At 37.5% G+C, this 23004-nt stretch overlaps 1 protein-coding gene across 1 annotated transcript in view; it reads left to right on the forward strand.

Annotated features, from left to right (window-relative positions):
- NEO1 (neogenin 1) overlaps positions 1–23004 on the forward strand; it is a 127990-nt gene that overhangs the window by 41042 nt on the left and 63944 nt on the right. The window contains exons 5-6 of the mRNA XM_010167961.1: positions 10421–10575; positions 11441–11561. Of these exons, the coding sequence (XP_010166263.1) occupies positions 10421–10575; positions 11441–11561 (276 nt within the window). The remainder of the gene's footprint in view (positions 1–10420; positions 10576–11440; positions 11562–23004) is intronic.

Genomic DNA, 23004 nt, shown 5'->3' on the forward strand with positions numbered 1-23004 from the left:
ACAGTCTTTCTCACTAAGACCCTCAAACGATGGTGCTGTGGAGTCAGAGGGAATGACCTCATGCAGAGAAAAGAGAATAAATAGTTGAACAGCTAGAAAATTAGAGCGGGACTGAGGAGTTAGTTGAGCCAGCACTGTTCAGCATTTTGAGAAGTGATCTGGTAAAGGGGATCGTAAGGTGACAAAGCTGGTGCTTGAGTTGATGAGGATGAATGGTGAGTGTGAGGAGCTGCAGAAACACTTCGTGTAAGAAATGATTAAGCAATGAAATAGCACATGAGACTCCATGTACTTTGAAGTGGTATATACAGTTAAACATACTTCTATAAATGTATATAGCAGTGCTTGCTGAACTGATGGGTTTACACGGGCATAAAATATTGACTTTGTAATATGTGAGTCTTTGGAAGATGCAAGATCTTAAAAAAAAAAAAAAAAAAAAAAACAAACAAAAACCCAAAAGAAGCAACTAATTAAAAGTGAGGGATTTTTAGGAAAGAATAGGCACCTCAACAGAAAAATTATTATGGCACTGTCTAAATCTGTGGTGACCTGATATATCAAATACCATCTTGTTCCTTCCCCTCTTAAACGTAGCAAAGCTCTTAGATGTTGTAAAGCCAAAGAAGGTGTAGAATTTAACAAGGATGATCAAAGTCACATAGCATGTCAAAAACTGTTCTTTTCTGTAAGATCACAACTGCCACAGGGAAAGCAAATAGGAAATAAATGCTTGTATCTCTTCAGTTGCAAGAACCAAGAGACATCACGTGGGTGATTGACTCAAAGACATGCAAAAAACCGGTAAATTTTCACAGGGAGCATTGTGTGGGACTTACTGCTGTGAGCATTAGGGCTGCTGAAGGCTTACCTGCATCCAGAAAGCAGCACAGGTGTCTTTTTAAAGGCAAAAATGTAACCAGGACTAGTAAACTCAAAAAGTATTTTGTTTTTCTCAGGAAATCCCTTGTGCAGGAATTGCTAGACCTTGGGAGAATATATGGAGATGTTCTGCTTTTATGCTTTTCTTACTTGCTTTCCTTGATACCTGTAGTTGGCTGCTGTGCAACCTTCACTGGGTTTTTATATTCTTGGATGTGTCCTGCTGATAAGTGACCTTTGTTCCCCAGTTATCAGGGTATGGTTACTGTGAAAGACTGCAGAGGAGACGTGACATCTTCAGCAGATGCTGGTTTGATCAGGTAGTTTCTCTAAACACTTCTCGCTATTGCTGAGCAGGGCAGCGGACAGTAACAGACGTTATTTACACTTACCTGTGTATAGATAGGATTAATGGAAGCGTGGATGATGTTGCAATCAAAAGGTTTAATGCCAGCAAGCAATTAGCGTACTGAATTGGGCTGCAATTGCTAAGGTGCCCTGCAAGTGAAAAACATAAAGAAAATATAATACTAATATGTAGGATGCTCAGAGAACTTGCTGTATGTTTCTGCAACAGGAAAGTTTCCCAGACAATTCTATTTGTGGGTCTGTGTACATGACCTCTGATTGTCTGCAGTTCAAATCCACGCTCCAAGCTCACAGCTTTTAATGGGAGTTTTTGCTCAATATGTATGGAGTCCTGCATGTTTAGAAGTTCGTAACGATTGCTTTAAAAGCCCTTTTTTTAAATTTTACTAAAGCTTATACTGCAAAGAACCCTTTTTCATACCAAAGTAGAAGAGTGAGCAACTAATTGTTTAGACTATTATCTTTTTCAGATCAGGGCAAGAATCTAGATGTTACTCCTATGTAGGAGTTCTTCCTCTGCAAGAACGACACAAATATGTATACATACACACAAATTTTTCTTTCAATTGTAGTGAGTATTTATGAGTTAAACTCTTTTACCTGTTTTTGGTATTTGATTGCCTGACTGCTTAATCTTGCCTGTGCTCAAATAACTGAATCCAGGACTTCCATTTTTCTTCTAGAGACAATTTTCTGAGTCATTGATCATTTTGAGTGCTTTCTTGTAAATCAGAGTTCATGTTTTATTTGAAATGTGGTGCTCAAATAACAGGGTCAGCCGAGGCACTAGTGCATGTTGGATGGAAGAGGAGTCTCAGGAGCTCCTGTTACACCTCCGTGTATGATCACTTCTTTTCACACCAGTATGATACTAGGAGTTGTGTTTAGTTCACAGTCATATTTCTGATCTCTGATAAAGTATTTTTTTCACAGACCTTTTTCTTCAAAATGTATTGCTATTATTTTCTATTCCATAAGCATACAGTTTATTACTTCTCTCTGTAAAAGAAATGCACATTTTTCTAATTCTGTCCTGACATTTTTATTCTACTTTTCCATTTGATGAATATATTTTTACATTATAATTTTTGTACTATTCCCTTGTATCTGATTTTTTAGTATTTATAATATCATTAAATGTTTTGGGATTTTTAGTTTCTGATTCTAAAATGTTGATTTAGGGCCTGGCCTCTGAAGAATATTTCATACATTAGCAATTTCTGAATGAAGACTTTTCACTGTCAGTGCAAAAATTTGCAATGCAATTTGGTCATCCCCTGTCCTTCTCCCACCACTGAAATAATATTTCCATATAGTAGATACAGTTTGTGGAGGAAGCTGTAAAGCACCAGACAGCCCCCATGAGCAAACCATAGGAGAGCACCGAGTGCTCACATGGGCCTTTTCAGCTGATGAGCCTGGTCTAACTAGTCTAGCATAGTCTGTTAGAGATCCCATTAATAGAACCACAAAATTAGTCCCACTTTCTCTGTTTCATCTGTTAAAGAAGTGGGGAAGAATTCATAGTGGAAAGGATGCCCCAGACAAGGAACTATTGATCTACACATATGTTAACTTCAATTTTCTAAAATGTAAAAAAAGTCAATTGTTCACTTGTTAAAACAGATACATTTTTATAAACTTTTTGTGTCTTGGTACACTGATTTTTTTTTATTTTTAATATTCATTTGACAGTTTTCTGTTCTGTAGATACTTCTTTTAAAAGATTCATTTTTATCAGCTTTTGTTTGCTATGCAAATTTTCCAGCTGCATATTAAATCTGTTTTAAGGACATGACAGCCCTCTTTAGAGGTTGGAAAGACTTCTGCCTTTCCTGTGACATAGTTTTGTTTTTAATTTTTTTTTTTAACTTATCCATATACCTTTGCCATTTTTAAGAAAGAACATTATAATTCCCCATTTCTCTTTTGAGTGTGGTTTCCTTTTGGTTTAAGATACACTTGAAGAAAAACAGCTAATTTATGTAACTCTAATACAGAATTAGAAGATAATAAACACTTCCACTGTCAAACGTGGATCTATATTTTATGTGTGTTTTGTTGGGAATGGCAGGAAGTGAAGGATGTCGTGCTATTTTGGCGCAGAATCAAGATTTTTGGAAAAACATGTATTTAGAAGACCAGTAGGCTTGCTAACTAATTTGTAATTACACTTTGATACCATAAAGCAGAAGATATTTTTGTAGACTCAAGTGAATATAACTGAGATGTTTGACAACTATTGCTCTCTCCTTAAGGGTTTAATGTTCTAATTTATCCTGATTTTTTAACAATTTCATTGTTTGCCTTGCGATAAAACACTTTGCCTTTGTTTTAATGGCATGGGTCTGCTCCATGTATTCTCCCAAGCACTGTGATAATACAAATAATTTAAAAGCATTTTCATCAGTCTGCCCTATGTGTTGTGCCTGTTGTCTGACAGAAATTAGTTGGGTTCAGGTAACTGACTATGGAAATTGCTGTTAATTTAAATAAAATACACTCTTTATGAAATGTGGTCTTCTCTGAAAAGCAGACTTATCCCAAGCAATGAAATTATGTCCTGTGGTCTGATTTGGTGTTGGAACTATCCACTAAAACACCCTCCAGTTTGGCACATTTACATAAAAAAAAAATGTTCAGAGATTTTTAAATCCTGTCAAACATCTTAAAATAGAAGGGTTTGTCATTAGACAGGTAGATTTGGAGAAGGTCCACTGAATATGTTAATACCGATTCAGGGTGTAATTAAAAAGATTATCAGGGTGATCATCATATTGCAGAGTTATATCCTTCTTAGCAATGAACTTTCCGTTGTTAAAATTGAGTTTAACTTTATAAGGATTCTGATAGGATTTGTAACGTGCCCTAATGGGATATCATGTTCTCCCTAGAGGAGAAAGAATTCCTCGGAGCTTACCATTTTATGCTGATATAAAAAGGTTTTTATAGTTAAATACCCACGTTAAAGACTATTGGTAATCCTGATTGTACTGAAATATAAATTGGAGTTCTACACCAGAAATACAGTTAGAAAATGGAAATCATTTGACTATGAATGCTTGAGCCGGCATTGATCAGAGATACACACTAAGAAGAATTATCTGGTCTGCTTAGTTTCTCTATCTGCTGTTTGGAGTATACGAGGGCTTTTTGGATTTAGAAATTGCTTTTGTGTTTGACTGGTAAGCGTCAGTCATGGACAAATGTATGGAAGAAAGAGGATGAAGATTCTACAAAGACACATTGACAAGAATTATGATTTAATTGTGTGACTTTGGAAAACACATACCTAATTTTTGAGGATTGAGGGCATTTGTAGGTGGCTTAGGAAGCAGAAATGGCTACTTCAGTCTTGTCCTTGAGGATTTCTATGTGGAAATTCAGTTGTTGGCTGCCTTAGAGAGTTGAAGAAGTTGTAACGCTGCTTCGGTGTACAAAGGGAATAGTCCTACAGTGAGGTTAGTACATGTTCTTTGTTCATGCTATAGAAAACAGCAGGGGACAAAGCACATACATCGTACTTAGGAAATTTAATCCTGGTTTGAGTGTCTTGTCAGTTTGTAATACTGCAACACTGGGCAAGATCTTGGGTTTTGCTTCAGGTTGCATATTGCTAGGACAGCAAGCGCAGGTGGAAGAAGTTCTCCTGACTTAAAGCTTATGCTTTGTACCACACAGACTTACCAGAGACATGTTTAGCTTGTTGAAAAGCTCCTTTGGTTAGTGGTGCTAGTGAGTTTTAACTTTCCTGTGCTGTGAGATAATGGTGCAGCTGCCTGTCCTTTGGGGAGTACAAGTCGTATAATGCTTAGTTCATTTTTAGATGCCTTTTAAAAAAAATATTTTAAACTTTTAGATTTTTTTCTTATTATGGTGGTTGCTCAAGTCTGATTAGCAGGCATCACTGTTCTGCCACCATTTTCTTCCTCCTCCCGGAGAGCATCGTGGAAGAGATTTGACTTTTAGGAAAGGTTAACATGCATAAAAATGAGATATTCTCTAGAATAGAAGCAATTTGATTTGGTTATTGTAGGAGATGGATCATTGTGCTTGTAACTAAGAAAGCTGAAAGTTTTGATTAATTAACTGTGCAGAACTTGAGTTTTTCCTTTTCTTGTGTAGTTATAGCTTGATGTTTCAGGTTGGAAATGGGATTGTGAAACCGGAAACCTTTGTTCTTAGGTCAGCTGTAAGACTGCAAGGAGAGCTCTCCAAGAGATGGAGAGGAGGACTGAATGTAATTAATTTCTCTCTCACTTGAAGCAGTACAGATGGCTGAATTGAAAATAGATTCTTTCGACTATGCCTCTGAAGGCCACAAAATTTCTGTCTTAATGAGGGAGAACAGGCAAGAGCTACTGACCACTGAAAAGACATTTGGAGAAACAATCGTTCTGTAAAATTCAGAATAAATTATGCTGCTTTAATACTCTCCACATAGCTACTCGAAGGTTTCTAATCTTTGAACATTTAAAAAACCATTCTTATCCCTGAAGAGATGGAGGAGCAGAGAGTTAGGGCAGTTGGTTTAAATTTCTTCCGGTCACCTGTATTGGTGGAATGGGATCCATGCCCAGCTTCCATTCCCATTTCCACTTCAAATTGGGTACCGTTTGTTCCTTCTCCATTAAGTGTCGTTCCTCACCTCTTCCCGTCGTTGTGCAGTTGTTGACTTAAAAAAAGCCTATTATTTTTCAAATATTTCACTATTAATGAGATTTACCTTAGAAGTTTGAATCAACTACTGATGTAGATTGTTGGTTGATGTTTTTTTTCTTTTCTTTCTTTGATCACTATTGTGATCAAAATATTTTGTCTTTTAAATCTACAAAAGGGTGGAAGATTCTCTTGGATAGGGACTCTCTAAGGGTGCCACAGAACATGTGAAGTTCTGTGCCAGCATCTTGCTATTTAAATAGTTGTTATTTGTGTGCTGACATTAAGAGGGATGGAAGAGTGGGCTGAGCTGCCAAGTCTTCTTTGAAGTTTAATTGTCTGTTTGGTAACAGAACACATAATCTTCCATTACAAATCTTATTTTATATGGTAATTGGCTCATTTGCTCTCTGGTTATCAATTTAACTTCTCTACCACACACATCTGTACTTGCATTGTATTAATCTGTGTGAATGCTAAACATTGACATAGTTAAACTATAAAACTGTATTTTTAAAGCATTTTTTAATTCATTAACTGGAAAGTAAATGATAATAAAGTGAGCACTTATACTCTTATCCCTTTGTAAGCAGCTTGGCAGTTATTCTGAAAGCCAAAAAGCAAAGTCACTTTGAAAAATAATGTGTTTCAAATTTTTAATCTCCTAAATTAAAACTATTTGAGAGCAGGTAGTAGGATATCTAGTTCAACTTTCATTTTTGTGGCAGAAAAATACTGACTCTTACGATTCAATATTAGTGCCCGCTTGTGGATGATGCCTCCAGTTAAAGCAATATGAGTTGCTGAAGATACTTGAGTGCTTTCCAGATGTCTTCATTACAAGTTAAAGGTGGTGGAGAAAACAGAAATAATCCCAGAATCTTACTTTGCACTAATTTTGTTTCAGATGGGATGGCCCATCAGTTCCGTTATGGTGCTCCTTCCTCCTCCTCATCCCATACTTATCTCTCAGCCTTTCTGATTAGTGATGGCCATTCCCAAACTACTATTTTGTTGTTCTCTGGTTCAATTTTGGGTTTGCTTTTCAAAAACAACCTGTTTTCTGCTAGGTGTCATGGAAATCTCTTACCCAGTAGGTGGATGTTGAGGGATGTCTGAACTGCTGGCAACACATTCAAAGAGGAAAGTATGGGAATACCGCTAGAGACATCTGTCTCCAAGAATTTGGGGTAGGATCCTCACATCATACAGTCTGTGTACACCGTGTGCACACTGAGGAGTAGGGACTTGCCCTTTCTAATGCTTCTTTTATTGAGGGCAGGTCTGCTGTGTCTCCTCTGTGATGCTCATCGTTTCCAAAATAAAAGGGTATCTAAGTATGCTTTTGAAAGAGGTAACCACTAAACACATAGAAGTAAATGGAAAATTGGATAAAAATGTGGTTTAATTAAAGGAAAATTGTATTGTAATACTTCTTTTCGTAGAGTAACTAACTTTGGCAAAGGCAGTCTTGAACCTGGAGCAGCTATTTTTTGTGTTGAGCCACTTGTGATTTTATTGAACTTCTATATCTCGTTTCTCATCCTTGAGTTTTACAGTGTAGCTACTCACTACAGCAATTTGCATGTATTCTGAGGTCATCAGTTTCTTTTTACACAAATTTTGTGCTTTTGACAGTGAATGCTACTGGCTTGTTTATTAGGATTCCTGTAATAAGTTTAATATATAGCCAAGGAATTAAATGTTAGCCTCTAAAGAATCTTACGAAAATAGGAGCTTTGTAAATTCACAGAAAAACTAACTTTTCATATTTCCAGTTTTGATGTTTCCTTTCTTTCAACTATGTAAGCACTTCAGGGATCGATATGTTTGTGTGCGTGTGTCTGTATACATACGGAGAAAGAGATTGAAAGGAAATGAGAACATAAAGTATCAGTCAGACTGGAACAAAATTACTCATTAGTTAAAAATGGCTAACGATGAGAGGGCAATGATCTATCACAGGCTGACATCGGTATGATGCATCTAGGAAAGGGCAAATACAGTAGTAGAATGAATTGGGCAAGATATTAGCTGTAGTGATAACACTGCATCTATGCCATTTTTCAAGTCGGTGCTGAGTCGCATCTGAAATTGCATGCGAATAATTGAAACTTTTCAGGCTACGCAGATTAATTCCAACTAGAGCAAATAGAGAGGGTCTGCGAGGAGGGTGTGGGGGACTTGTCATACCAGAACTAAGCAAACATGACTTGTTGAGCCTGCCAAAATAGAAGCTGGGATGTAGGAAGGGAGTGGAGAAACAGTGCAGATCATAATAAATAAAAAGGCCAAGGATAAATGCCAGGGAGGAATAAAAATAGAAAATAAAAGGCACTGTTTTCATAAAGAGTAAGTAATCGCAATTTGACCACAAATAAATTCAGAAGACGGTTTTCAAATGTCAGAATTCTATACAGTTATAGCAGCCATCTGATACAGAAAGTAAATACAGAAATAGCTAAGTCATTTTAAGGTGGTTTGTGATGGTTTTGTAGATTTATGGAAAGAAGATATGAAATAGATGTTTGAACTCAGGCAACTGGACTCAGCCCCATCCAGATTTTTGCTCCTATGTGAGAGATTTCAAGCAGTGAATGTATATGTACATCTTTATGTAGTTTCTGGTGTAGGGTAAAAAATGTTTGTCTGAGAGTTGAGCCATCTTACTCTATAAATAAATATTTCCATATGTTAATATTCTCTAATTTATAATCTGACACTTGAGGGATTTTTGGAGAGCTGCTTGTCTCCAGTTACCTGTTTTTAAAAACATTAAATCCCCCTATAAACCTCTACAGTCATCTCATAGGAAGAAATAAAAAGTGATCTAGTATTCCTTATTCCCCAGCATGAAATAAATCCCATTGAAAGGGGAAGCGTGTAAAATGTTTGACTAAACTCTGCAGCCCTTCCATATTGACTTTCTTTGATAAATATTAAAGGACAGAAGGCCACTTTTGACTTTCCTGGAATTTGAACAATCAAACCTGCCAACCTAAGTAAGCAAATCACCCTTATGTCGGTGAGTGTAATAAAAACAAATAAATAGGTGAATGTTCTTTGTAAGAGATGATACTCAAATTGTATATGCCTACAAAGAGCTCTTCTTTCTGCCCCAAAGCTAAAGCAGCGGAGAGTCCTTGTACACAGCTGGGTGCGTCTTAGTAGCACATTCATTCCCAGAAGATTATTAATGTGTCTGTGCATTGGATACTTTGAGACTTGTATTACCAAAAAATTCTGTATTTCTGAGTTTTTATGAATTTTAAGTAACTTTAATTAATCTTACTTTGAGTACATAAGGGCATTTAAAAAGGCAGCCAAGATCCAGAGAGAACACCTTTGGTACATGTCTTAATGAAGAACCTTTCTATTTTACTGTGTTATGAAATGCATGTCTTTGGCCATACATATCTGTAATACATTGTCAATATGATACAAAGGTACTTATGTAGTCCTGTACGTAATGTTTCTTGGACTTACACAAATCAGAGAAGAAAATGTTTGGATCAGTGCAGCACTGTCTATTTAATAAGCTGAATCTCTGCACGGAAACACAAGGCAATGATACCCTAGGAAAGTTTCATCTTAGTTTTGTGTCCATTAATTTTTAAAAGCCTTTTTTAATGTAATTTTAGCTTTTGGTTACCTACTCCATGAAGAATCTCTGGTGTATCAACTGAAGGATTTTATCTGAATAAATAAATTGTTGCTGATCATGATCCACCCTTACGTAAGGTAGCCTGGCTGCACTACCGCTGGTCCGTGTTTTACCGAGCTCCGGCTGGACTTACCGTGCACATGTAGACTGAAAAAGTTGTAGACAGCTGTCTTCATCATGGCCTGATTTTTTTAAATTTCAAATCTGACTTAAAATCTTTCCATTGTACAAATTAATGAGCTTTACTGCAGGAGGGGGAGAAGGCTTTTATATAACTTGGATTGTCTTGCTGGGAGCTTATCCGGCAAGATTCTTTATTTGTGAAAGGAGCATTAAACTAAGTGCTAAATGATTTGCTCAGATGAACTCTGAGTCATTGAAGGAAGAGTGTGAATGATGACTGAAATCCTCGTCGTGTGCACTGCCTGCTGTGGTCTCTTTGGCGTGCAGCACCATGCCTGCGGCAGATAAGAGACTGCAACATGTTCTTCAATCACAGAAGTATTTCTTTCCAAATGACATCTATGTCTCTTGGTTTTAAAATACTTTTTAACTTTATACATCTGAGTTTGATTTCTTCTTTCTTGTTTTCTCAAGAGGTCATTTCAAGTTAAAATGGCTGGCTGTTTAACTGGCCCAGATGTTCTTTTTGAAATAACACAGAGCTTGTATCAGCTTCTATCAAACCCTGATCTGAAAGTTTCTGCCAGTGTTCCTACTGTTTGTGCTAGCATCCTTGAAGCCATCTTCTATGTGTTGAGTCTTACTGTATGTTTGCGTACGAGCACAACTGATGTGTTTTTGTAGCTACTAACACCATCTTTTGTCTTTCCATTTTCTTTGAAGTTCCTCCTGAATTTCTGAAGCAACCTGCAAATATTTATGCTCATGAATCTATGGACATTGTGTTTGAGTGTGAGGTGACTGGCAAACCCACTCCAACTGTGAAATGGGTCAAGAATGGAGACATGGTGATCCCAAGTGACTACTTCAAAATTGTTGTAAGTATATTGACCCTTTTTCAGATTTTTAAGCTGTTGACTTGTCTGTTAGTCCTCTTGACCTGTCTGTTAGTCCTCTAACACATACACATGGAAGCTGGGTTCTTTTAGAGGACCAGCTTCCTATTTCCATAATAATTGATGTTTGGCTCTGGAAGAGAGATGTTTTTTTGAAACCTTTAATACTCTGTAAATTAATTGTTTTACTGAAACGCTAAGGCATGTTGCTTATATTGTAAAAAATCTATTTTTTAATAGCTTTGATTTTCCATGAGAGACAGACATGCACACACCCAGTGACAAAAACACACCTTGTTGGTTGGACCTGTTAAAGTGCAAGCTCGCTGTGAACACTGACTGTGTTTTCTGCAGCCATCAGTGATCAATTAAAATGACGATTTCCAGCAGGAGTTGAAATATAAATATAGCTGAGTTGTGGATCATGAGTTTTGGAGCACCAGTACTTGTACTGAGAAATTTTAGATGTAATGGAAATCATTATTAAGACACGGCTGAGAACTTAATGGTTGTATAATTGGGTATACCTGAGGTGGTAGGACTGTGAGCTATGCAGTTATATTCAGTGCTTAAAATACCATAAAAATGGCTGTGGAAATGTTATGACTTGCCAGTGATATGTGATGCTAGAAAATGATAGCCGTTAGTGGGAGCTTCTGCTGCTTTTCGGTACCGTGTAATTTGAGGATTCAATGCAAAACAGATTAAATCAGACAGGAACTCCAAATACAATTTTCCATGTTATTCTTCAGAAGTTTATCCTGTCATCATAATGTGCCATAGTAACACCATTGTTTTTGCAGTTGCAACTCATTTTTAAGTGTTATGTTTTTCCTTTACTCTTCAGAAAGAACATAATCTGCAAGTTTTGGGTCTGGTGAAGTCAGATGAAGGATTCTATCAGTGCATTGCAGAAAATGATGTTGGAAATGCACAGGCTGGAGCCCAGCTGATAATACTTGACCTTGGTAAGATAAACCCTGACAGTACGGTGCCAAAAGATGGGGAGGAACAATTTTGAGGGACCTTTTCCACATGATGTGTTCTATCTATAACTCAGAGTAGGCTGTTTTTTTTTTTTTTAAATCCTATCAGTGGTTCAGCGTCATCTTCTGTACACTTTCTTAGCAGAAATGAAGGAGTTCTATAGGATTCACCTTGTATTTTGGAAAATATGCAGAAAATACTTAGTTCAATAATAAACCATAGCCGGAAATCTGAAATATTGTTGCATGCTGAGATTCAATAAAAATAACAGGACAGCTGAAATGAAAACAATCACTGAAATGACAAAACTGAAAAAGAAGCATTTATGGAGCACACTGCAAATGAAGTATTTTACGTTGAACTCATTCCAGTGTCAGAAGCTTTTTTTCTACTATTAGTTTAAAAAGTAGCAAGCTTTGTCATTTCTGCAAACTGCAACTGCACTTTTTTTTTTTTTTATGGAGTTACAGCTGCAGTTTAAGATAAGTATTTGTTATTGTGCTCCAGTCAGTGGAATTACTAACAGTGCTCACCTTCTGGCAATGTCCTGCATCATGTATTTTGAATGTTAAAAGATAATAATTGCTGTTACGATTAAAGACCTAATATCTTCCACAAAAAAAAGGTAGTACAAATATAATTGCTAAGGTATCAGCTTGTTTTGCTCTTTCAGGACACACAGTTCTTAAAAATAATTTCTAAGAACCCAAGGAAGAAAGCCAATAGTAAGAGGGGTGAGAGGAGAGACAAGTCAGACAAGGAAATATTAATTCTGTACTTCTGGGGGCTTTTGTGTTGCCTGTCTTTTGGGGTGTTGTTTCAAAATTCTAATTTCTTTTTTATTTGGATGGAAAGGATTTAGGAGAGCCAGTCTTACGTATTGTCAGAGGCATGATGTAACCTCACACTTGCAATTTGGACAGACATGAATCTGCTAGAGCTGGTTTTGGTGTTCAACGTACAGAGAGTAAACTGTTACCAGCGTACCATAGAGAGAGATTATCCATTCTGACTGTTTTGTAGAGTAGTTGTGCCTTTGTAACTTCTGAATTCTCCTTTGGTATTGGTATGTTTCATTGCTGGCTGAAGAGATGCTTGTGCTTTCCAGAATAATTTGGGGAATAAAAGGTGCCCTCTTCTGGATTCAGCAGCTTTAATCCTAGAGAGCTGGGGGATTGCAGCCTCTGAGTAGTGTTAGGCATCTGGATCCAGCCATGGCCTACTGTCATCAGGTCACCAGAAAAATTATTAAAAGTAATTTCATTTGTGCTAGATGCATGAATCACCTGAGTAGTTTCCAAATCTTTCAAGCGGAAGCATTATTCCATATTTTCCACATTTGAAAAATACTGAATAATTAATGTATGTGGGTTTTGAAGTCCTGCCCAAGTTTATACTTTCACTCAGTTCCCAGTAGTGGTTTATAAATTACTATTACTGTTATTATTTCAGTTCCTGTGGTCTCACTCTTCTTCCTTTTCCTCCCCTGCTGTTTGTCCCGTGGTTTCTCCTTCCTGTTCTACTCTGGCAACCTGTCCTGTTATTCTAAAGGACTTTGCCTTATAATGCTGTCCTTTTTCTTTTGCATGCTGCCAAAGGATTATGGATGCAATGTTGATGGAGTCTCGTTCGGGTGTAAAGATACACCCAGAAGTCGTATCGTTCTGTTTTTAACAATGTGCTCCCTGTGTAACGCTGATGCTCTTTAGTTGTTGTTTTCCAACAGTAGAGATAATCACATGGTACATCACTGAAAGTGCATTTTATTTTTGTAGTTGTTGTTGTTGAGTAGTGGCCTAACAAGTAGAGCAACTAGAAATGAATGTGCTGTGTCTTAGACAGTTGTGATACATGAAAAAAAATATTTTAATGCCTCTTCACCATAGATGAACAGCAAAGAAGGAAGCAATATTCAGGGAAAATGAGTGAAGGTGTCATATATAGTAGTTCTTTCACGACACATATATTGGTGTGAAAATTAAAAACACTAATTTGAGCAAAAAGTATTCTGAACACTTCAATCATTAATTCAGAAAGCTTTCTTTTTTTAAAAAAATTTCATACTTGATGATGAGAAGTACCTACTTTGCCAATTTGAAAAGTAATTTCAGTGCAAAAATGTTGGTTAAGTGTTCATCGAAGTTCTTCCCAATAGCAGCATGTCCCTTCCCTTACTGTTCTGTTTTCTCCTTCCTAAATGGAATTGGCAAACATCTGGCTATTTACAAACTATTTCCAGTTAGGTCTTTTGGTTATTAAATCAAATTTATCTTTAATAAATTAAATTTTAATTAGAAAGTAGAAACCTTATGGAGTTTCTCAGAGAGGCTGCATGCATTCTTTATGGGCCAGTGTTGAAGAAATGGACTAAGAGTATTGTGTGGGCATCTATAAATGGACTACAGCATTGATTGTGGTATAGTTAACAATGAGGAAGGGGGTAGTTTGCTGCCATCAGAGATGACTTGGAGTTGTTGGCAAAGGTAGAGTTACTCAGACTTTGAGGGAGGTAACACTCACTACTCTTTGAGGGAGATAACACTCACTTCTCTTTGCGGGAGAAAGGTTAAGTAGAAATAAACCAATAAAACTGTTTGTATTTTACATATTAGATCAGAATTTAGTTGTCTCTTCTGTGCATTCTGCACATTTTACGATTGGACTCAGTGATCTTAAAGGTCTTTTCCAACCAAAACGAATCTATGATTCCATGGTTAACTTGTTTCAGTCTAAACCCTTTGTATGGAAATTGTCCAGTGTGTTGGGTTTTGCTGCCTAGAACAACAGTTCCATCCATAGCTTTATTGAGGTGTGCTGTAAGGGTTTTTGAGCGGTCTGAAAGTCAAACACCCTATTTTCTTCAGTCTTAGATGATAATATAATTTTTAAATACAATAGGTGTAAAGTCTACAGTACGATGATCTGCTACCACAAAAGGTTTTCTGTATTTGGACATAGATTTCTGACTTTGCAGGAAGCAGTAGTTTAGTGATTTGCTTTTTCTTCTGTGCAGTGACAGTTTTCGTTCGTAAATGTATGTGAGTGTACGTTGGGTATAGCCACACCAACCAGTATATATGCAGGCTCTCATCTGCTAGAATAAACTTTATATGATTGTTGATCAGACATAAGTTTCGTTTGGGTTGGTCTCTCTTGTATTTGGGGTGAATTCTGAAAAGCTTGAATATATATGGACGTTATTTGTGGAAAATATTAAAATGAAGAATTGACTGGCTGAAAAAATAGGGTCGTTTGAAGGCTTATTGGAGTGGTTTTTTATTTTCCAATTCTGTAATTCTCTGTTAATAAATGTAGAAAAGACGACTGCATTTGGAAATGGATTGGCTCTACAGAGTCCACAACTTTGGCTTTTTCTGGAATATATAGAAGAATTGTGGCATTGAGAGATTGTAGGACAACTCTTTGTAATTGAGAAGGTTGAAAGGAGGAGAGGGAGTATGATTTGGGTAAATGATCTGAGTTAAATAATCATCTCCTAATACCTCTTGTACTTAACTTCAGGTGTAGAATTCTGCAAGAGAGTTGAAAAGCATCCAATCTGCTTTTCAAATACTTTGAAATTTGAAATTGTGTCCTTGTTTCTTGACAGTGGCCTCCCCCTGGAGACTAAGTACCTTTGGGAATTTCAGTGGAGTTGTGGCTCTGCTGCCTGGTCTGAATTTAAGAACTACCTAAAGAAAGGGAAGTACCTCAATTACCACGTTCCTCTGCCAGCATTTGGCAGTCTTGATGCTCCTCTCTCTGTCTTACTGATTAAGAGATAGACGGTCTTTTCTTATTTCCTTCAAATGCCACCACGAAGGACTCCTACTTATCCCAGTGAGAAGGAAGAACCTTAGTTGTGTCTTGGGAATTACTATCTCAACAACCTCAAAATCTATTCTCCCTCCTTTTTTTACACAAAACCAGCCTTTTTTACTTAGAATTAGATCCTGATGGATCAACCTCCGACCATCTCAATTATGGATCAGGTATACTAATGTGGTCAATTAGAACAAAGCTATTTCTTGTCATCATTTTTTCCAGCATTATTTTGTGTGGTCTGTAACCTCGGTAATGGGTACATTTGAGTTTTCTTTGTGGAGGTTAAACGCTAGTGACAAGACTGAAAAATTCAGCCAGGACCTGGAACTGGGCCTTTTCCAGTGTATCTGGCATTCCTCAGAATTGCCATTTGGGGACTGTAAAAAGCACAGGTGGTAGTGAGTAAAAGGAGGCAGATGGTCCCCTGTCACCCCTGTGTGACAGGCATTTGACAAGTACTCGGGCCAAAAAAAAAAAAAAAAGGAGTGATTATTGAATGCTGTATAAAGAAAAATCGTAGACTGTAAACAAATATGCTGTGTTATTTAGAGAACAATTTCAGAACATTATTTGAGATGCACTGTATCACCTTCCAAATTCCCAAGTGTCATATACTGCGTGATTTTTGTCCTTCTTTGCTGCAAAAGTTAGTGTTTGCTGTTCTGTACCATCCTTGTGAGTTGTATAGGAGAGAGATCTTGAAGTGAATCAATTGAATGCGCTGCTGGTATCCAGTAGAACCCCATGTCAGGATTTTTTGTGGTGGAACTATCTGTTTCTTTAAACTTAAATTTTTCATGAAAAATAGTTTATATCCAAGCAAGGATATCCTGTATGTGAATTAATATCACCAGCATGGGAAACAAGGAGGAGGAATTAGAAATCTGCATGTGGTTGCAGAGCAGGGAGACCTTTGGGATTGCAGAGACATCTTGGGATAGCTCCAAGGGATGGATACAGGCTCTTTGGGAAGGATGGGGTGGGGAAGCAAGGAAGAGGGTTGACTTGAATGCACGTAACTTTGTCTTGAAGAGGGTGATGAGCCAGCCGAGCGCTTAAGGCAATGATCAGAGGATGGAAGGACAACGTTGTCGTGTGTGTCTGCTGGAGACCAACTAATCAAGGGGAAGAAGTAGATGAAGCCTTCTTTACACAACTGGAGATTGCAAGCCCTGGTATTTATGTGGGGTTTTTAACCATCTGATGTGTGTTGGAATGGCAGCTTTGTGGTGTGACAGGTAATATAGCAGGTTTCTGGAATAGGCTGAAGATGATTTCTTGACACACGTAGTGTGTGGGACCTGCTATTTTGGGACAAAAAAGGACTGATTAGAGATTCAAAGGTCACAGCAGCCTTGGCAGTGATCATGAGATGCTTGAATTTAGGCTTCTAAGGGATCTGATCAAAACAAATAGCATAATTACAGCCTTGGGCTTCAAGACGAGATTTTTACTTGTTCTGGGATATTTTGGCAGATTCCCATGGGAGATGGTGTTGATGGGCAAAAGGCAAACCATTTGATCCTGAAGGACACAATCTTCTCAAAGCACAAGAACGGTCTGTTCCAAAGTGCAGGAATTTGAGTATGTGTGTTGGGGATACAAGTAGAGATAAAGAAGCTAACTGAGCTCAGACACAAAAAGAAAGTACATAGAAGTTGGAAGCAAAGGCAGAAAGTGAGGGATATTGCCTGGATGTGCAGAGATGGAACTAGAAAAGACAAAGCTCACCTGGAGCTGGAACCATTTCAGGGAAGGTTATGGAGCAGATCCCCCTGGAAGCCGTGTTACAGGTACCTAAAAGAGACAATGATGACTGGGAAAATCTAGTGTGGATTTACCAAGGGCAAATTGTAAATGCTGTCCCAGTCGCCTTCTAAGATTAAATGGTTGCCCCTGTGGTCGAGAGGAGAGAAGTGAGTATTGTTTACTTTGCCTCTAATGAGGCCTTTGACACCATTTCCAGTATTATCCCTGGACCTAAACCGGGGAAATACAGACTGGATGGGAGGATGGTGTGGGGAGCTGACTGGCCCAGCAGTGTCCCAGTATCGTGGTGAGTGGGGTGAGGATTAACCAACAGCTCAGGAAACAAGTGGCATTACTCAGGGCTTGATATCTTCACCAGTGACTAGGGTGACAGGATGGAGAGTGTCTGTAGCAGGTTGCAGGCTATACCAGATCAGGAGGAGCAGCAGATAGACAGGCAGAGAGAGGGACCTGCTGGGCTGGAGAAGTGGGCTGGTGAGAACCTCAGAGTTCAACGCTGACATGTGTGGAGCCCTGCATTGGAGCAAGAATGATTCTGTGGAGTGGCAGAGGCTGGTCACCTACTGAGAGCGGTTTTGCAGAAAAGGACTTGAGGTAAGCAGAAGGTCGAGGGATGTGATTGTTTCCCCCATACTTGGCACTAGTGAGACCACGTTAGGACAGTTTTAAGCTTCCCAACACAAGACAGACATTGGCATACTGGAGCCCCAGTGGAGACCTGCCAAGATAAAATTAGGGAGCTGGAGCCCAGGATGTACTGAGATGTACCAGCGTTTGTTCATCCTGAAGAATGGAAGCCTAAGAGAATATCTTACTGCTCAGCAAGGTGATGGGGATGTTCAAGACGTACCCAGACAAGGTCATGAGCAACCTGGTCAAAGGTGGCTCAGCTCTGGACAGGGGGTTGCAAGACAAACTCCTGAGATCCCTCAACTAGTTTTATGATTCAGAAAGGCTGTCAGCCTGAGAGGTGTAAATGAACCCCATTTATCTCTTTGTATATAATTGTAATGCCAGATGATGGCCATTTTGTGGTCTGTATTTCCCTGCTGAGCTCTTTATGAGAAACATAAATGTCAGATATTTGTGGCACAGTTTGACATTACAAACCAAATTTGATTAAAGTATAATATCACTTCACTTGCACGATATTAATTCCTCCACTGCCTTATGTGAATCCTAATTCTGAGATAATTTTGAAGACATCATTTATTGACCTAAATTGGTGTTATTGTGTAACTGAATTCTGTCCAGGACCATTGCTGCATGAATAATGCCATTTTACGTTGCTATTTCTCTGCCAGAGTTTGACCATGAGCTAGTTCAAGGCTGATAGCAGTGGAATGAGGTGGACAGGACTCTTGGTAGGGTAGGCTGGGGTCTTCCCTGACCTGCAGCAGGATGGAGAACATAAAAACTCTGATCAAAGTTTTCTGGAGTCGGCACATTTCAGCCAAGATTGTGCCAAAAATCTGGCATTCCTATACCACAAGTGGTATTTGTTTGAAGTTACTTCAGGCTGATTCCAGTCCTGCAAGCTATTTCAGCTCCCTTAGACTGATGCTAATCAAAAAAATTCCCAGCTATAACTGGATTTCCAACTTCTTGTTCATCAAACCTTGGACTTTTTTTGCTCAATTTGTAGACTGTCGAACCTTAGCTTTTATTCAGGCTGTTTCTCTTCTTTGACAACACACTGAAATTCTAAACGTGCCCTTTGGTGGGCTTTCAGCCCTCCTGACTTTGCATTCGTTTAAACCTTAGGAGCATTTTCTTTGCTCCATCATTTGGATTGTTAAAAAAATATATTGAATTGTATGGAACTCGGCATACCCTCCTGCACACCCCAGTTCAATATCACCTTTCCTTCTGACACTGAAGCACTCAGAACTATTCTGCATGTGATTTTCTAGCCTATTACAAATCCGCTTTTGTAGTAGCCTCATCTGGAACATATTTTGCTTTGAAAATGTCATGCCAGGTGATGTTAAAAGCCTTATTTAAATCAAGATATATGAGATACTCTGTGTGTTTTCCATATCTGTAAGTTCCATTATTCTGTTGTAGGAGGCAAATATGATTTCTTTTTGACAAATTTTGGCTTCTGCTGAAAGAAATCCACAAGTTGGCACTAACAGGCTTGTGCTCTGATTTGAAAAACTTGGTGGTGCTTTTGGGTATTTTCCAGATGTAAAAATTGATATAAATTTAACTTCTGCCCTTCATCTGGTTCAAGCCCAGAGGCAGACAATTCACATATTACTTCAGGACCTATTTTGGGTGATTTCACAGATATCAAATGTAACTTCTCGGGCTCTCTCACATCTTATAGAGGTAATTTTTAAGCATATTTTATATGCAGTCACATACTGTGAATCAAGAACGCTTGGTGTTGTTGTCAGGGTAATACAGTAAATATTTTCTCAGTCCATGGAATTCTATGGAGATCTTGGAGATATAGAAGTACTTGAAAAATATGCTGTGTATTGTGGATGAAATGTCAGGGCAAGATGAAAAGAAGTCCATTGAATAAAAGAGAAGACCTCTCTTGGATATTCTTCCTGAAAACTGGTTTGTTTCTTCACTCAAACAGAAGTGTCCTCATGTTCTTTGTCTTGTACAATTTTACATGTTTTAATGTGAGGAGAATCCGAAGAGGTGCCTGTGGTTTACATGAGTGGCTTTCAGAAGGCTTAGTTGTCCACCAGAGAATAAATGATTTGTAGATTAAAACTGAGTAGTAAGGCCGCAAACCCTTGCAGCCCAAGAATTCAAATTTTCTGTAAAGAGGAAAAAGTACTCAAAAGAAATGAATCATGGATCTCAGGGGAGCAGGAAATAGCCATGAGCCTGCCAGCAGGTCTGTGCAAAGGGCACCCAACCCTCCAAGACTAGGAGGGGAATTTCCTCACCCCTCGAGAAATCTCCCCACTTTTGTCTATCATATGTCACCATATATCCACGTGGCTTTTTTACTCAGCAGACTTAAGGCTTTTTTTAATGTAAGCAACTGGTTGCCCTATTAAAACATGATATTCATACAGTGCGTATCATGGTTTATGTCAAAAATTGTCTCTCAGATTCAGGAAATCATACAGAAGCTTATGGGACTGTGATATGGGAGCTAAATATCTTCTATATTATATGTATACACCATAAAATAATTTGTGGCTGTGTTATAAATTCCAAGCCATTTCCTCATACTGCACTGCACATAAGCTCTCTGCCCTCCTGTGTGCACACATATTTGCATGTATAAAAATAATTTGCATGCATAAATAGTCATCTTTTGAAATGAAAGAGTTCTAGGATGCTGGAGATACTACAATCCTGTGAAAAACTCAAAGTGAATGAAATGAATATGACCTCAGTACTGATTGCCTAATGAAGTTTTAAAAAAATGACAGTGCTTGTGTTGCAAGTTGGTGAAAGCTTTTTTCCAAACTTGCCATATTAAAATAGCTTCATGTGAAAGACAGATGAACAGCTTGTAAGTCTCGTTTTGAAAATTGTGTTTTAGGAACATAAACAGCATCTGAAATCGCAAACTGATTTCAAACAGTGTTTTGTAAAACCAAAGCCAAACTCTGAGAACTTCTTGTCACTGGTTGTGTACACTTCATTGCTAATTTTCTGTAAACATAACTGTGTTCTTCTCTTTAATGCTGAAAGACTTTTTTTGGTTTGTTTTGTTTAATTTTGATTTTAATTTGCATTATTTACCTAATCTTCCTCAGTGAAAGTCAGCATTTGTGTTTCTTATGGTTGCATGTATATTTAAAATTGCCAAAAATCTGTTTTAATTCAGTTAGTTTCATCTCTTGACTCAATCCCTGTTTTAAAAAATGCCCTTTATTTATTCCCTTTTTATGGCCTCTGCTTGTATATAGTCTTAGTGAGAAGTTAAACTGATTACACTAAACCACACTAGATCTCAAACTTTCTGAATTTTAACTTCATGAAATTGGGGCTTAAACAGTTCTCATATTAGGCATTCAATAGACTATTTGTGTTTAAAGTTGGTGTGCGCTTTAAATAAATTGCTCTAACTTAAATTAAATTAGTAATAGATTAATGTTCGCCAGTGCGCGGTGAATTGCAGGAAGGCATAACAAAATTTATAGGATGCTTTGATTGTGCTTATTAGTTTTCATTTCTTGTTTTATGACTGTATTTACAGTTGACTTGGCAAAGAAATTGGAAACCTCCTGAAGGTACACAGATCAGATTATGTGCACCATGACTTGAATTTAAGGCTGCTCAGCACAAATAGTATGGGTTATGGTGATTGCTGCTTACGCAGTTATACTTTGAAACACTTTGACTGTGGCACCTGTTTCATTTTGGTTTTTGTGAGTGAAATTAATAGTTAAAAGGTATTTGTGTTTAAAGGAATTATATTGTAAAGAAGAATTAATATGTAAGGAATATTAGGTGGAGACAGAGAAAGAACCTGTAGGAGCAAAAAGCTTTGATCTATTTTGAGAAACATGCAACATATATTAATACATATTTTTCAGTATTTAGTCCATATTTATTGTACCACAGCAAAAGCAGAATGAATTAGGATGTGTATACACCGTACAACTGTGAAACAGGCTCAAAGGCTTTGAGTCCCTCTTTCATATCTTGAAATATGAAAAGGGTTATCCTGAATTCCCAGTAGAGCTCAGTCCAATAACTAAAGCTTTATTTGCTACCAGAAAGGATAATAAAAGCAAATATGCTTACTGTAATATCACTTACCAAATACACCAATTTCGTTTTCCATTGATCCTCTTTAATATATATAAAAGTATATATATATATATGTAATTATTTTATATATATATGTAATTGTTACATATACCTGCTGTTTCTGTCAGCTTTGCTACTACTACCTTACTAGCTAATATATTGTCAGCAATTGGTTATTATCAGGAACCAAAGCCACGCAGCTCTGAAATGGCATTATTAAATGCGAGTGTATTCAGTGTGACTGGTTACAGCTGCTAAGTGGCCATTGGTTGTTCCCCTGCCTATATGTGGTTTCTGGGGTTATAGGTAAAAATAAAAATAATCGGAGTGAAGAATATCAGCTATATAAGATGTGTTCATTGTATCCCGATGGGTGTTTGTTTTTAGTGGGTGTTGGTTGTTTCTTGTTCAGATGAAGCTTATCAATATCAAGCTTGATATTTGTTGCGATTACCAAAAGCATTTCCTCTGCCTTTATTATTCATAAACAGGGTGAGGAAGATTGACAAAAGTAACCATGATTTGTAATTGATCCTAACCTCATGTTGTAAAGACAAATACCAGTTTTTTTGTCAGTCTCGCACCAGAGAGGGGAACAAATGTATGAGTATGGTCTTAATTGCTTGCTTATATTTCAAAGTTGCTAAATTATACAGTAATATCAGAGACAGCTGAATGCCATTTGGGGAGAAGAAAAAAGGATTGATTTACAGTCTGGTTGCATCTGTAACAGGATTTGTGCAGTTGAGTATCTGAATCTAGGAAGAGAGTCTCTTTACTCTTTACTGGTGTCAGATATTTTTTTATTTTTTCAGCAGTCTTGACAGGATAACCTAAATAAGCTTTATACCTATATATATATATATATATATAAACTGTATATGTATATCTTTATAAACATATATAGTTTTATACCATAAAGAAATCTAAGAAAGAAATAAATCTAATGCTCATTTATAATAATGTGCCTTCAAATTTGCCTAATTTTAGTATTGAAACTAACTGCAAATTATCAGTGATCTCGCTCCTTTAGAAATATCCTCATGTGGTATTTTCTTGATTTTTTGCCCTCTCCTATCACCTCCCTTTCCC

This window comes from Antrostomus carolinensis, unplaced genomic scaffold, assembly GCF_000700745.2.
Source record: "Antrostomus carolinensis isolate BGI_N321 unplaced genomic scaffold, ASM70074v2 scaffold645, whole genome shotgun sequence".
NCBI classification, from domain to species: Eukaryota; Metazoa; Chordata; class Aves; order Caprimulgiformes; family Caprimulgidae; genus Antrostomus; species Antrostomus carolinensis.